Here is a 13174-nt window from a genome sequence, read left to right as displayed (position 1 = left end):
AAGGGGCTTTGTCTGAGCTGGAGAACTGCAGGAGCTTCTGCTCCCTGTTTTCCATCCTGGCGCTGATTCTGCATCTCCCTTCCTGCCTCAAACCAAGCAGGTCCCAGATAGATCAGCAGGGAGGTCTCCTCTCCTTGGGAATGACACGGGGCCTGTGCCCTGCTCCAGAGGCAGGGCTGGCTCTGTCCCCATGTCCCTGTGCCACTGCCTGGCTGTGGGCACAGCAGCCAAGGCACCTCAGCCCTGGCTGGCTGCAGCTGCTGGCTCAGCCTCACAGGGCTCTTCCCACCCCTTATCTCACAGCAGCTGGAACTCCAGCTACACAAAACCCAGCCACAGGACTTATTCAAAACATTTATTAGTGTTTAAGGAAAATAATAGTGTGTGAAAGGTACAGAGCTTTGTCTAAAGCCATATGCATTTTCTGTATTTACAAGCTTATTTGGCTGCAAACTCTACACGAGATAAAACTAGTATGTTTTTCTCCCAGAGATTTGGAATTAAGGACAGTTTGTCTTTTATTTATTTATTTCATTTTTATTTTTCTCCTTTTAGTTCAGCACTGTAAGTTAGGACAGCATTTTCCAGGGTTTACTGCTATCTTTTTTCCTGTAGGCGTTTTGCTTCTCTCGCAGTATTTTCATTCCAGAACAAGGCTCATTCCAGATGCAAAGCATAAAGGAAACATTCATACCTTGGCTTTTAAGCTAAACCTCCTTCATGAACAGCAAGTTCATAAGGAATGTTAATTAAAGCATCATACAGTATCTAAATGGATTTTTTTTTTCTCCTTTTTCTTTTTTATAAAGAATTAAGGCTATGTAGATGTCACAATAAAATAATCTCAGGTAAAACACACCCTATCTGTTAGATATGAAAGAAAGGTTTAACAATAAATAAATGATTTATGCTGTCAATAACATTATGGAACTGTATAAAACTATATTTACGCAGCTTTAAACATAAAAAAACCATACTAGTGGCATGAATATATACAACACAGGTCATGACATACGTTTAAATTATCATAGCCAGCAGTGTTCTTTTTTTTAAATGGGGACACTATAATAAATAGAAATGTTAAATATTTACAATAATAGCATATGTGGAATCAGTAGATGAACACATAAAATCTTCACACACAGAGGAAAAAAAAAAAAAGATGCCTTATACAAAAATCCCTCCCACCCACAGCTTGTCCCACCCCTCCCAAATTTTCATTGACTAAACAAGGGGAATACACAATTTTCCCCACAGAACCAATGAATACAAATAAAACTGTATGCATGCTGAGGTGATATGTTGACTGAGACATTCAAAGATGTAGATCTCTGTTTGGTTCCCATTGGTGAATCAAGACCTCTAATGACAGAGGGATCTTATTTTAGTTCAATGCAAGAACATTGGTAGCAAGTTGTAGTTTCTGGTTTGTGTTAGCTTTTTTTTTTTTTTTTTTTTTTTTTTTTTTTTTTTTATAGTTTTCTTCTTTTTTTTTGTGCTAAAATGCTTGGATTGTCTTTTTGGTTTGAGCTTGTTCTTCGTGGTGGTTCTGTGCCACCAAGGGGGAGAGGACACTTGCAGGAAACCCACAGAGGCACGTGCCAGAAACCTTCTTAGGGCACCACCAGCAGGATTTTGGAGCAGAAGAGGTGGCCAAGAGAGTCAGGCCCAAACCAGGGTGCTCTGTGGGGCAGCCCGGGTGCCCCAGGGGTGGCTGAGCTGTCACCAGCCCCACGGGGCAGATGCCACACTCACTGCACCATCACCGAGGTCTTTGCTGCTACAGCACCTGGCCTGATCTCAGCTCTTCCCACTGAAACCAAATGAAAATTTCATCACAGAACTTTGCTAAAATCGGGCAGGATCGAGGCCACGTCTCTAAGCAAAGACCTGGTGATCACAGAGACACCTTTTCAACTCAACTGTCCCCTCTTGCCTCCTACGTGGTTGCTATTTAAAGCAGTGCCTCCAAGTTCTGCGGGTGGATCCCTGCATTAAACCCTGAATGTAGCTATTAGGAGCCGTGCTCACTTAGCAGGAACTGAAATCTGAGTTGGAAATTGTAGCCAAATTCCAACACCCTCCTCTCCTGTTTATGCAGCTCCTTCCCACCATGCAGCAAGACGTACGTTAGTTCATGGGTACGTTCTGTCTCTGCTGAACTGCCTTCCTGCCCCCACAGCTTTCCTCCCCAACTTTCCAAATGAGAAGGCTCCAATCCCCGGTGTGATTCCCACTTTCTAAGAAAACCTCTCTTTTTCCTCTAGAGGAAGCTGAGAGCTCACCCTCCTGTCCCTGTGGGTGCTGCAGCCTCCACTTCCAGTACAATATCTGGGAATATAGGATTGCAGAGCTGCAACCTGAGAATAACAATTGCATAGGGGGTAGGAGAGATATGGCCAAACACCTCATTCACACTTGAAACTGCTTAAAGACAATAAGCTCTTGACACTCTTCACCTTCACTAACTCGTTCTGTGGAGATTGGTTGTCGTCACCTGCACAAGAATTACAAAACCCAAGTCAATCCCCCCTCCTTGTCTTTGGCATTTGGATAAACCAAGCTATAGGCAGGTTAGAGTGGGGCTCCACATCCCAGCAAACCACACCACACTGCTAAGGAGAGGCAGGTTTCTGATGGGCCTTCAGTGCAGCCCTGATAAGAACTAAATATATGGGGATTTATAGGGTCCTTTGCTGTCTGAGCCCACACCTGCCCCTTTAGGCTTGGGCTGTAAGGGTGGAAGACCTGTATCACTGAGGGGGCAGATGGAAGCAGAGAGTATGCACAGGGTTTTCAGAGGTCCATGAGAATACTTTTGGGGGTCCTCCACCCTGTGCAAGTTTTAACAGTCACAATGCCTTGTCTGGAAGCTGATTACTTGCCTTTGAAGTGACTGGGTATGGTTCTGTGATCAGCAAGTGTCAAGTTATGCAGCTGTTAGAAACTAACAGGGGGCACTTAAAACCAGGCAGCGTCGCCCAGGTGGGAACAATGGCTCAGAAGTTACTTCAGAGAAAGTGGTGGAGCTCCAGACCACACGGTTCCTGTGCCAGAGACGGGGCAGCTCCTTCATTAGAGAGCTTCACACAGAGAGCCCTGAGCGCTGGCGTTCCCAGCCACAGGCAGAAACCAAATCCCCCTGGAATTCAGCCATCTGCTGTAAGGCTGTGCCCTGAACCTTTGGAGGTGCTAAGCCACAAGCAGCCACATGCAGCCTGGCAGAGCCCGCTTGGAACCTTCTCCCCTGCCAAGGAGACCAAAGGGAAAAAAAAAAAACCCCAAAAGGAAAAAAAAAAAAAACCAAAAACCCCAAAACCAAACCCAACCCGACAACCCCCAAACAAGATCCTAAATTTCAGATGATGTCCGTTTCATAAAAAAAAAAAAAAAAAAATGGGGGAAAGAATTTAGCTGGAGACATTTTGCCACCCGAGCGCCGAGTTTGCTGGATCGATAACCCATTGCCACTGCTCTCCCTTTGCTACTATATACACACTGATGCCGAGGTCCATAGATATCTTGCAATGCCCTGTGCTTGACCTCTGAATGGGAAATGCTTTGGAATGTCCATAGACGGGAGGATGGAACTCAAGGGAGGAGGTTTCCGGGGGAGGGCGGGGGGAAGGGGGAGCTGGTGCCTCTTTTCACCTCCGGATGTCGGAGAAGTCGGACAGTTCGTCTGCCCGGTCCAGGATCCCGTGGGCCCCTTTGGGACCGTGGCCCCCAGCCTTGACCCGGGCGTTGGAGTGGCCCTTGGTACCTCTCTCTCCCTTGGCTGCTCGTGGGCTCTCCCTGTGCTCGGCGTCGGCGTGGGCCACCATGTCCCCGCGGCCAGCAGCGGCCCTGCTGCCTTCCCCCACCTTCTTGTCGGCTCCCAGGACGGCGTCTCCGTGCACGGCCGAGGTGCAGAAGCTCAGGATGGAGCAGAGGCTTCCCCAGTTCTGTTCACACTGGGCCTGGACGCTCCTGGTTATTGCCTTTTTCACCTCCTCGCCGCAGGTGAGCAGGATGTTCACTAGGTCAACGTAAGGCCTGGAGGGAAAGGGAGCAGTGAGAGGAGAGTTAAAAATCCATCCCAGGGAACCAGTGAAGAATCTGCCTCACCCTCCCTGGGCACAGCAAATCCAGTGGTGTGAGTCCCTGGCACCCCCTGACTCAGCAGCAATTCTGCCCACGTTAATTATGGAAAATACCATATTCTAATCAGGCATTTTGCTGCAGGAAATGCACAGTGGCATCCTGTCAAAGCCTCTCTGGATTGATTGATCTTGCTTGCTCTCCCCCTGGAGATACTCTGGGAGAACTGGAATGTTCACCAGAGAACAGATGAGGTCTTGTTGGCTTGGCAAGTGGAAGAGCTGTCTCACACTTTCTGCCTCCATCTCTTTCCATACCCTCCCCTCTTTGTTACTCAGGACACCAGGCAAAGGACACTTGCTCCTGCCCAGAGCCATCAGCTTCACCAAGCAGGCTCTGCCTCTGGGTGAATGGCAGGTACAGAGCATCCACCAACCCCCAGTTTGCAAGAGAGAGGCATTTTCTCACTCAGCTAGAGAGTCTCTGGCTTTCCTCATCATCTCTGGAGCACTGGGTGTTGGTCTCCATCACAGGCAAGATCCTATCTGGACCCAGGATCTGCCTGAACAGGGCTCAGACAAATGGAATCCACTTTGGTGGCACTTTTTTCTTCCCACACCAAGTTTTATTTCTTCATTTCCTTGCAGAGCTTTCAGTAGCCACCTTTTCCCAGCCAAACAAGGCCTTGAAACATGCCCTGGTTCAATCCCCTCTGTGCTTCTCACCCACCCCTGAGTGTCCCCAAGGCACCAGCAGCTCGAGCACAGGCACTTGGGCTTCTCAGCCACAGGTCACCGAGTGCAGCAATTTTAAAATACTTGTGGTCACAAGTTTTGTGGGTCAATATTGATGTTGTCTATTGACACAACTGCTCAGCTGCTTGCAGGCCCAGAAGGACGTGCTTAAAAATCTTCCACGGCAGGAACCAGCCACAGCACAAGGGGAAAGCTGCCCGGGGCCAGCACCCGTGGCTGTGTGGGGCGGGTGGTGGGGCTGCACCTCCTGGGCAGCCCATCCACCAGCTCTGGTGCCCGTGGACAAGTCTAAATCCATTCTCATTCACTTAAGACAGAAGAAATGAGGAAAACCAACAGATTACTATCAGTGTCTAACTTTACCAACCGCTTAAACTCATTTTGAATCGCTAATCTTGGAGAGCCACCTATTCCCCCTATCTCAAAATATTTCCCATGGCTGGATTGTTCCTGCTGCTCAAAAAAAAAAAAAAAAAAGTTACTTGGAATGCAGCAGGGACCAATCTGCCAAGGCCTGTCACCACTTCCACCATAGCAAATCAGCCTGACCCCCACAGCTGACTCAGGAGGAGGCTTCGCTGCCCGACCGCGTTCCCAACACTCATCGGGAGAGAACAGTCAGAGCAAAACAGAGAGCAAGCCTGAGAGCTGCCACTTGCTTCCCTGCTCTTAGGTTTTTGTTTTAAATGTAAAGTAGAAGATAAGAGAGAGCTGAGCATGTTGCATACAAAGTGATCCAGCAAAAGGACATAAACCTCTGTCCCTCCCAAGAAATGAGTTCTTGAAATTGGGCATAACCTTTGCAGAAATCTTTGTAAGAAAAAAGGTCACTGGTATGACTAAAAAGTGGCTCAGCTGCCAAATATTTCAGGTATTCAGAGCCTGCCAGAGCCCTGCGGATTAATACTGGCCCATTTCTCCTTGCCTGTTTTACTTTCTGCATTTCAGCCGGCCTGACCAGAGTACCTGAACTGAGCACAAGGCTGCAAGTCAGCAGACGTGATTTTATTTCCAGCTCTGCCACACTTGCCTATTGATCTCGAACAAGTTCCTTAGTTCAAGAGCTTCAGAGATGGCCTCTAAATTTAGGGGAGGGGAGGAGGCTGGCTGGTTCTATTTGGGGAGTCCCGCATAGGAGAGCCGAGCTCCCGCTCCGGGAGATGCTGGAGTGTAGGAAGCGCTAAATGAGATCATGCAAATTATAGGTGTTCAGCTGAATGACCCTCTCTTCTCCAACCAACAACCCCCCAGCTCAGCTCCCCAGAAATAAGCAGCTGCCTCTGAGCATTCCTGCTTGAGCCTGTTCATAAAATAAGGATAACTCACTCCTCCTCGGACAGGCTTTTGGCTCGCACGCTTCTTTTCATCCCCAAATGATGGGGGGGTTAATTGGTGCCAAGTACCCAATTTATAGCTGCTGACACAGCCCAGGCAGTGCCCAGAGAGGTGCTGCTGGGCAGGATGGAGCCCTGCTGCCCTTTTCTCTCAGCCAGCAGGATGCTGCCCATGGCCCTGGGCACAGCAGCTCTGCCCCCAGCCATGCCTTTGATCCCAGCCTCAGGAATGTCCAGGGCAAGGGCCTTGCTTTCAGGCCACCATGTCCAGCTTGAACAAACCACAGCAGAGGATTTATAGCAGTAAATTGGCATTTAAGCATCTCTCTGCAACTGCAGCTGAAATATTAGTGGGGGGTGGCTTTCAGCACTAAGGGAATCAGAACACAGCTCTTTTGGGTAGTGAGGAACATAAAATGCAAGGCTAAAATTCCCAAAGAGGTGATTCTGCAAAAAAATTTGTCTCTCGTGACTGCTGGGATTTGGAGTTTCTGTGCTAATATCAAGGCACAGAGGTGTGGTAGGAAGATGCTCTAAGGTTAAGCCTGATGCCAGGCTGTGGCTCACAGCCTTCTTGTTTCAGGAGTGAGACGTTCACCTGCAAGAAAAACAGGCTCTGATTTTTGCATTTGTGCACAAAGAGTCAGTACAAACAGCTTCTGCTTGGTTTGTTGCTGTCATGTAGCAGCTTTGATCAATTCCAAGTAGGATTTGTGCCTGCCATTCCTTGGAGGACAGCTGTGCTCCCAGTCAGAGGAATGAAGTCCTCAAAAATCTGACTTGTGCCTTCATTCTTACAGCCCCATGTTTTATTAAAAAGCATCTGAGATTAATAAAGAATAAGAAGAATGGGAGATTACCTGGGGGACTGCAGCTCTTTCAGGGACAATTAACTACAAGACATTTCAAAGTATGTATTTAAAGAAGAAATTATCATCTTGCTGACAACTTTGCATAAACCCTCTTCCCCCTTCTCTAGTTGTCACCTCTAACAGGATACTGAGGTCAAAATGATGCCTTTGAGCTCAGAAAACAAAAAAAGCATTGTGAGATGCCTCTGGAAATGGCAGCCACCCATGGTGTATCTGCCAGAGCACCAAGGGGACTGGCACATCCAACTCCAACTCATTTCACCTCCTTGCACAGTCACATCTCACCCCTGCTACACAAACTTCAAGGGGCCCTGCAAAGAGAGCTTTACCTTGGTGCTGTACATGGGAAAACAAGAGGTGCTTAAGGCCAGAAGGAGGTGAAACAGCTCTTGGGCAGATGCACAGCCCACTGGCACTCCTGGAAGGAGCTCCCACGCTCTGACTGCACCAGCACGGAGGCACTTACTCATGCTGCAGCAGGTCTTTGAAGTGAATCATCTCCACAATGACCTGGACGTTCTCCTTGGCAGCAGAGCAGAGGTCATGCTTCAGGTAGCACTCCCGCTGTAACTGGAACACCATCTCTTTAATGGCAGGGCACTTACGGCTGATGCAGCTGAATTTATGCCTCAAGGCATGAGCCTTACACTTCAGAGCGTCTTTAATGAAGGATTTTCCCTGAGAAGGAAAGAAATGGAGTAGGTCTGTATTTTTGTCCATTAAGCACAGCAGCTGATTTATGCCCAGCCAGCTGCTTCTCTGCAGGACAATGTCAAGGGTTATTACAGTGCTAAGGATATCACTTCATGGCTTTCCCCTTCTTCACTGTTCCTCTGCCCTTAAAGACCCTGTCAAGTTACCCAGCTTTGCTGTCCCAGTGGACCTGAACCACCCAGGGCTTCCTCACTGCTACTCTGAGGTTTCCTCTGCCCCAACAGATGAATGCCCAACGAGGGAAAGAGCAAAAGTAAGCACCTTGAAGTAATTCAGTGCTGGAGTTACTGGATTTATTTGCTTCCAGGGTGGCAGAACAGGTTCACACAAAGGAGAGGGCATCCTGCCATGGCAGAGCTCCTCAGGACCACAAGCAGATACCCATTCAGTAACTGCAGGGTTTTGTTTTTTTTTTTAATTTTAAAATTAGTTTACAAACTCAGATACATGTATGCACAATCTATATGCACCTGTCCTATTCCCCAGCTATCAGTATTTCCTTCCCCAGAGAGGGACTCAAATCACCACTCATAATAATCATCATCATCATCATCATAATCCTACAGTGTCTTCGTGCCTGTTGCAAGAAATTCAAAGTGAGATTAAGAAAATCACACCAAGAAGCTAAAAAATAAGGTGGAGGAAAGCTGCTTTAGCAGCATCTCTTTAACCACTGTGACTCCTTCACTCAGTTGCTTGGTGGGCACCAAACCTATCCCTTCCTTTCCTCTTTTACTGGACCCTGCAGCTACAGCTCTGCTCCCTGTGCTTTGCTGAGAACAGGCCCATGGAAGGCAATGCCCCCAGCTCTTCATCAGCCTCAGATTCTTTTATGCAGGTGCTCCATGAAGACCAAAGCCTTGCTCCCCTTTATCCCAAGAGTGCAGTGCCCCAGCTCCACTGACACTAAATAAGATTCACCCAGACCTGCAAGCAGACGTTGTCCCCAAATTGTTTCAAGCCAGAAATGTTTCTTGCTCATCAAAGAGCTGCTTTCACCCCTTTCTGTTTCCCATACCAAAGGCTCTCCCTTGCCCTTCCCTCTAGGAACAGACACACACAGCACAGTAGGCAAATAGGGGTGAAAAAGAGAATTCTTATATAAACCCAAACTGACATCAATTCTCAGGTTTCAGAGCAGAGAACAGAAAATGGCCAGTATCAGTCTTGTCATTTAATGCAGCTTGAAATAACTGGAGATGATATAGAGAGGAGCTGTGAAAAGCCATGTCATAGCAGAGGTTAAAGTCACCTTCATGTTAAATAAAGCTCCAGGGGTTTAAATCTTCTGCTCTGCACTGGGGACAGCCTGGATGTGAGACAGGCTGTTTGATGAGCAGTATCTGGGGATCTGGCATCAATGGCTGCTCTCAGCCTCCACAGGCACCATTCCCTGCCTTCCCAACTTTCCTTCCCTACTCCTTCAGTCAACTCTGTCCACTGACTGAAATATTGTGCAAAAATAAATGAGTGTTTTCTGGAAGCCACTTGGAAAGGAAGTTGAAGGTTTTCAGATACCCACAAAAGCAGCAATTCCCATTTCAGTGAGTAGCCAGGCCCTTTGTACATCATTGAGCCTAAAGCTCCAGCACTCCTAAAAAGTGCTCCCTACTGGGTGGTCCCACCACCCCTCACGGGACAGGCTGGATCCTGAGGACAGCTCTACTTTGTGCCACACTTTGAGCAGTGCCATGTAGCTGGTGCTTTTAGTCAAGTCATTCTGCAAGCTGCCTGGTCAGGCCAAATGCAGCTGGCCTGTCGGAATGTTCCCTTCCCTCCACTCTGAAATGGGAGAGGAGGTTTACAAGACATAATAACAGGATGGCTCAATGATGCATAAATGGTCTGGGGAGAAAATGAAGGAGACAAACTTAATACCACATACCATGGAAGTAACGTATTTTAACGTCAGTGCTCGAACCCAAGGCTTGCTTGGGTACAGCAGCTTTGGGAGGTTGCCTGGGCTGGTTCTGTGCAAGTCTTGAGGGCCAGCTTTGGTAACTGCCCATTGGGAAATGCTGAGATAATTCTAAATGAATTGGGAGCCCAAGTTGTGCCTCATAGTCGGCTTTGAACAAACATGGTGTAGAAGGTTTAAGCCACCCAGGTTTCTTAAGCTCATGTTTGGCTCCATGAAGGGTTCTGCTGGAATTATCCTGGGTACAGGAGGTGGAAGGGATCCAGGCAGCTGCAGCTACAGCCAGCCTGTCTCCTAGGACAGCTTGCTGCTTTATTACTGTCCTGAGGTCCTGATTCTGGACCTTTCAACCAAAAAATTCATAGTGAATTATTGAATCACGGCAAGTAGACCGGCTCTGGGAAATTTTTTTGTGCAAAGATGCGTTAAGGAGCTGCAGTACGTGCAAAGTGTGTGTTAGAAGCAAGCAGACAGGTAGGACATCTCCCTGTGTTACCTGGGCATCGAATTTTCCAGCGTTGTGCAGGAATGTCATGCAGATCTCGTGTAAGCCTCGGATCTCGCAAGAATTGTTCTCAAAGCATTCAAACACTCCACATCCCACATCGCCAGCATTTACCAGGCAGTGCTGGATTTCAGCTAAAACGAGTATTGGTTAGAGTTAATTTGAAGAAATCTTCACAGGAACTGGTGGTGGGTAGAGGGACAGAGTTGTTTTGCTACCAACATCAGTTTGGGAGAAAAATGCGTGACAATGGTTAATCGTGCCCGTTTTCGCAGGAATTAGGCCAAAACTTGGGTCTATTACGTTATGAAAGTGATATCCAAGAAGTAAATGCCAAATCCACTATGCTTACGTCAAGCTATTTCACTTGAGAACTGTCTCATGCTCTTGAATTCCTCAGGAGCAAAGGACAGGCGTGATTTTTGCGCTCTGGCTTGTGCAAAGCCCCCCCAGCAAATTTAAGTGCCAAAATGAGAAGCTCAGGACCCAGTCAGCCAAAATTTTTCATTTTTGGTACTTTGAGCAAGTTTCTGGGCATTTAGCACAAGGTTTTTTACAGACCACTGGGTTTTGCCTGTCAGGACGTCTCTCAAGTTAGTGGCAAAACTCCCACTGATAGGTAAAGTCCTTTGCAGCAGGAGTTGTATAAAAATGCAACTGTGTGCTCAGCTACACAGAAATCAATAGAAAAGATCTATATTTCTATAAGTAGTACATAAAATAGATGTACTGGACCTAGCAGTTACATATGTGTTTATTCTGCCCTTTCAGATATTATGTAATACTGCAAAAAATGCTGTCTAATACTCAGTTTCAGAAAAAAAAAAAAAAGAAAAAAAAAACCAAACCAACCCCACCAACCCAAAAATCTAATTCTCAACATGACAGCTTCTAGTCCTTTAAAAAAAATTGATGTAGTAGTACTGCCAGAGGGAAGGTGGTTGCTTAAAAAGCCTGGGGATAAAGTTAAACAGGGGCAGCTTTTAGACCAGAACTGAGGATGCTAAGAATTCCTGTACTCTGTGCCCTGTGGTACCTTTAATTAAAGTTCGCCCTTGGGAGCCAGCCTAATCCCCCTCGAACCGCAGCGTGTTTCAGCCATCCCCAGCCTCCCCCTCTGCCATGCGGTCCATTTGCAAGTCTTTACAGCAACTTTCGGTCTAATTTCCACCCGCTGCAAGGCAGAGCGAGGAGCCGCGGATGGAAATGCCGGAGTTCTCACGACCCCCCCGCCACCAGCCCAAACCCAAATCACTGCCGCCGCACTTTTTTTCTTTTTTTTTTCCCCCCACCTTTTTTTTCTTTTTATTTTTTTTTTTTCTTCCCCTTTCTACCTGCCCTGAAGTGCATCTGGGGGTGGCACAGGGGTGGGATCCAGGGGTTGTCTGAGCCACAGAGGGCAAGCTGCGCAAACACAGCCGCACCGGGGCGGGGGGAAGGGGCACTGGAGCCCTTTGTGGGGCGGCAGCGCTGCGGAGCGCGGAGCCGGGCGCGCTCGGGGCCGGGAGCGCGGCTCCGGTGCTTGTGTTGGCATCCGGATGCAAACCCTTCTGCCGGATCACATGTCCTGGCTCCAGCGTGCTGAGAACTGCACAGTGCCGTGATTCACATGTGGCAGTCCCTAATGGGCATTCGTGCATTCCTGCTCGTGTGTGTTTAAACACGTCTCGCAGCACGGAGAGTGTTAAAAAAAAAAAAAAAAAAAAAAGGGGGGGGAAAGGGAGAAAAGGCAGGGGGGGCGGGATGAAAGAGGGGGGGAAGGGAAGCGTCTGGATCCCGCGCTCTCTCTTTGCACGGCTGGGAAGCGATCCAGCCAAGTGCACGCCCCAACTCTCTCTTCCTAGGCAGATAATGCCCGGGGGAGGGAGCGCGGGGGGCGGGAGAGGAGGAGAGAAACCCCCGGCCCGTTGCATCACTGCCCGGCTCCCTCCGGAGGAGGCAGAGCCCCGGTCATGCCGGACCCTCCCGGCTGCCCCCGGCCCTCCACCCGCTTCCAAACGCTGCGCCGAGAAACTTTCTCCTCGCCGGGCTCGCAGCATCTCCGCGGGGCTCCGGCCGCGCTGCGAGCCGGGCGCGGGGCCGCGGCTGTGCACGGGCAACACGTGCTTGGCAGAGCCGGGCTTTAAAGGTAATTAGGAGCGAGCTCCGATTTCCTGCGATGATTTACGCCTGACAGTCGGACAGCGAAATAAAACGCCTGTCATAACTCGACGCGGCTGCAGCAGCACAAGCAGCAGCAGCAGCAGCGAGGGGAGGGGGACACGCAGAGGCCAGCCCGGTGCCCCCCCGCCGTACCTGTGTTCTGCAGGGACAGGCGCCCCTTCTGCTGCGGGGTCCTGTCCTGCGGCCCCTCCGGCGGGTGCGTGGCCTCAGTGCCCGCGGCCGCCCGGGCGCTGGCCAGCAGCAGGGCCAGCAGCAGCGCCGGGGCCACCAGCTTTCCGCCGAGCTCCGCGCACATGGTCGCGCCTTCCCCCCGCCGCCGCCGCCGCCGCCGCGTCCTCCCCCGCGGGGTGCCGCACCCGGGCCCAGCGCGCTGCTCGCCGCGGCCCCGCGAACCGCATGTGCCCGGCGCGGCGGCGAGCGCGGAGTGGCGGCGGCGGCGCCGGAGGGAGCCTCAAATATCCCCGCCGAGCCCCGGTGTCACTCGCATGAGGGAGCCGAGCAGGTGTCGCTCCGCGCCGCGGCCAATGGCAGCCGCCGCCCCGCTCCGCCCGCCCGCCGGGGGCCGGCCCTGCCCCGCCGGCAGGTTGCAGCCGCCCGCCCCCCGCCCCACCCGCGCCGCGCCGGGAGATGGGGGAGCGGGGGGGAGGGATAGCAGGAAAAATAAATAATAGAGAAAAAAAAAAAAAAGGAGGTGAAAAAGCGGGATTTTGAGACGCTTGGGAGGGAGGCGGCAGCCAGCGGCCGGTTCTCCCACCCCCTCCGCAACTTCGGGGCGCTCCAGCCGCCGCCGGCTTTGCGCGAGGAGCAGCGGGGTGCCCGTGCCCGGAGCCGGC

General features: G+C 50.2%; 1 protein-coding gene across 1 annotated transcript; it reads right to left on the bottom strand.

Annotated features, from left to right (window-relative positions):
• Positions 1-340: 340 nt before the first annotated feature.
• STC2 (stanniocalcin 2) lies at positions 341-12809 on the bottom strand. Its single transcript, XM_041489993.1, has 4 exons — positions 12474-12809; positions 10170-10312; positions 7508-7719; positions 341-4035 (listed from the first exon to the last, which is right to left on the bottom strand). Exons 1-4 carry the CDS (start codon positions 12634-12636, stop codon positions 3648-3650), a joined length of 906 nt encoding a protein of 301 aa, XP_041345927.1. The 5' UTR covers positions 12637-12809; the 3' UTR covers positions 341-3647.
• Positions 12810-13174: the final 365 nt, after the last annotated feature.

Source organism: Pyrgilauda ruficollis, unplaced genomic scaffold, assembly GCF_017590135.1.
Source record: "Pyrgilauda ruficollis isolate IOZ18807 unplaced genomic scaffold, ASM1759013v1 scaffold97, whole genome shotgun sequence".
In the NCBI taxonomy this organism is placed as follows: Eukaryota; Metazoa; Chordata; class Aves; order Passeriformes; family Passeridae; genus Pyrgilauda; species Pyrgilauda ruficollis.
Note: the sequence above shows the minus strand (reverse complement) of the source record. Positions and strands in the feature narration are given on the sequence as shown.

Bases quoted from the DNA above. Each gene is read 5' to 3' on its own strand.
- STC2 (XM_041489993.1), bottom strand. From the start codon at position 12,636: ATGTGCGCGGAGCTCGGCGGAAAGCTGGTGGCCCCGGCGCTGCTGCTG. The intron at 7,720-10,169 runs GTAACACAGGGA...TTTCCTTCTCAG, and splicing joins CTGGAAAATTCGATGCCCAG to GGAAAATCCTTCATTAAAGA. The intron at 4,036-7,507 runs GTAAGTGCCTCC...CTTTCCCTCCAG, and splicing joins AAAGACCTGCTGCAGCATGA to GCCTTACGTTGACCTAGTGA.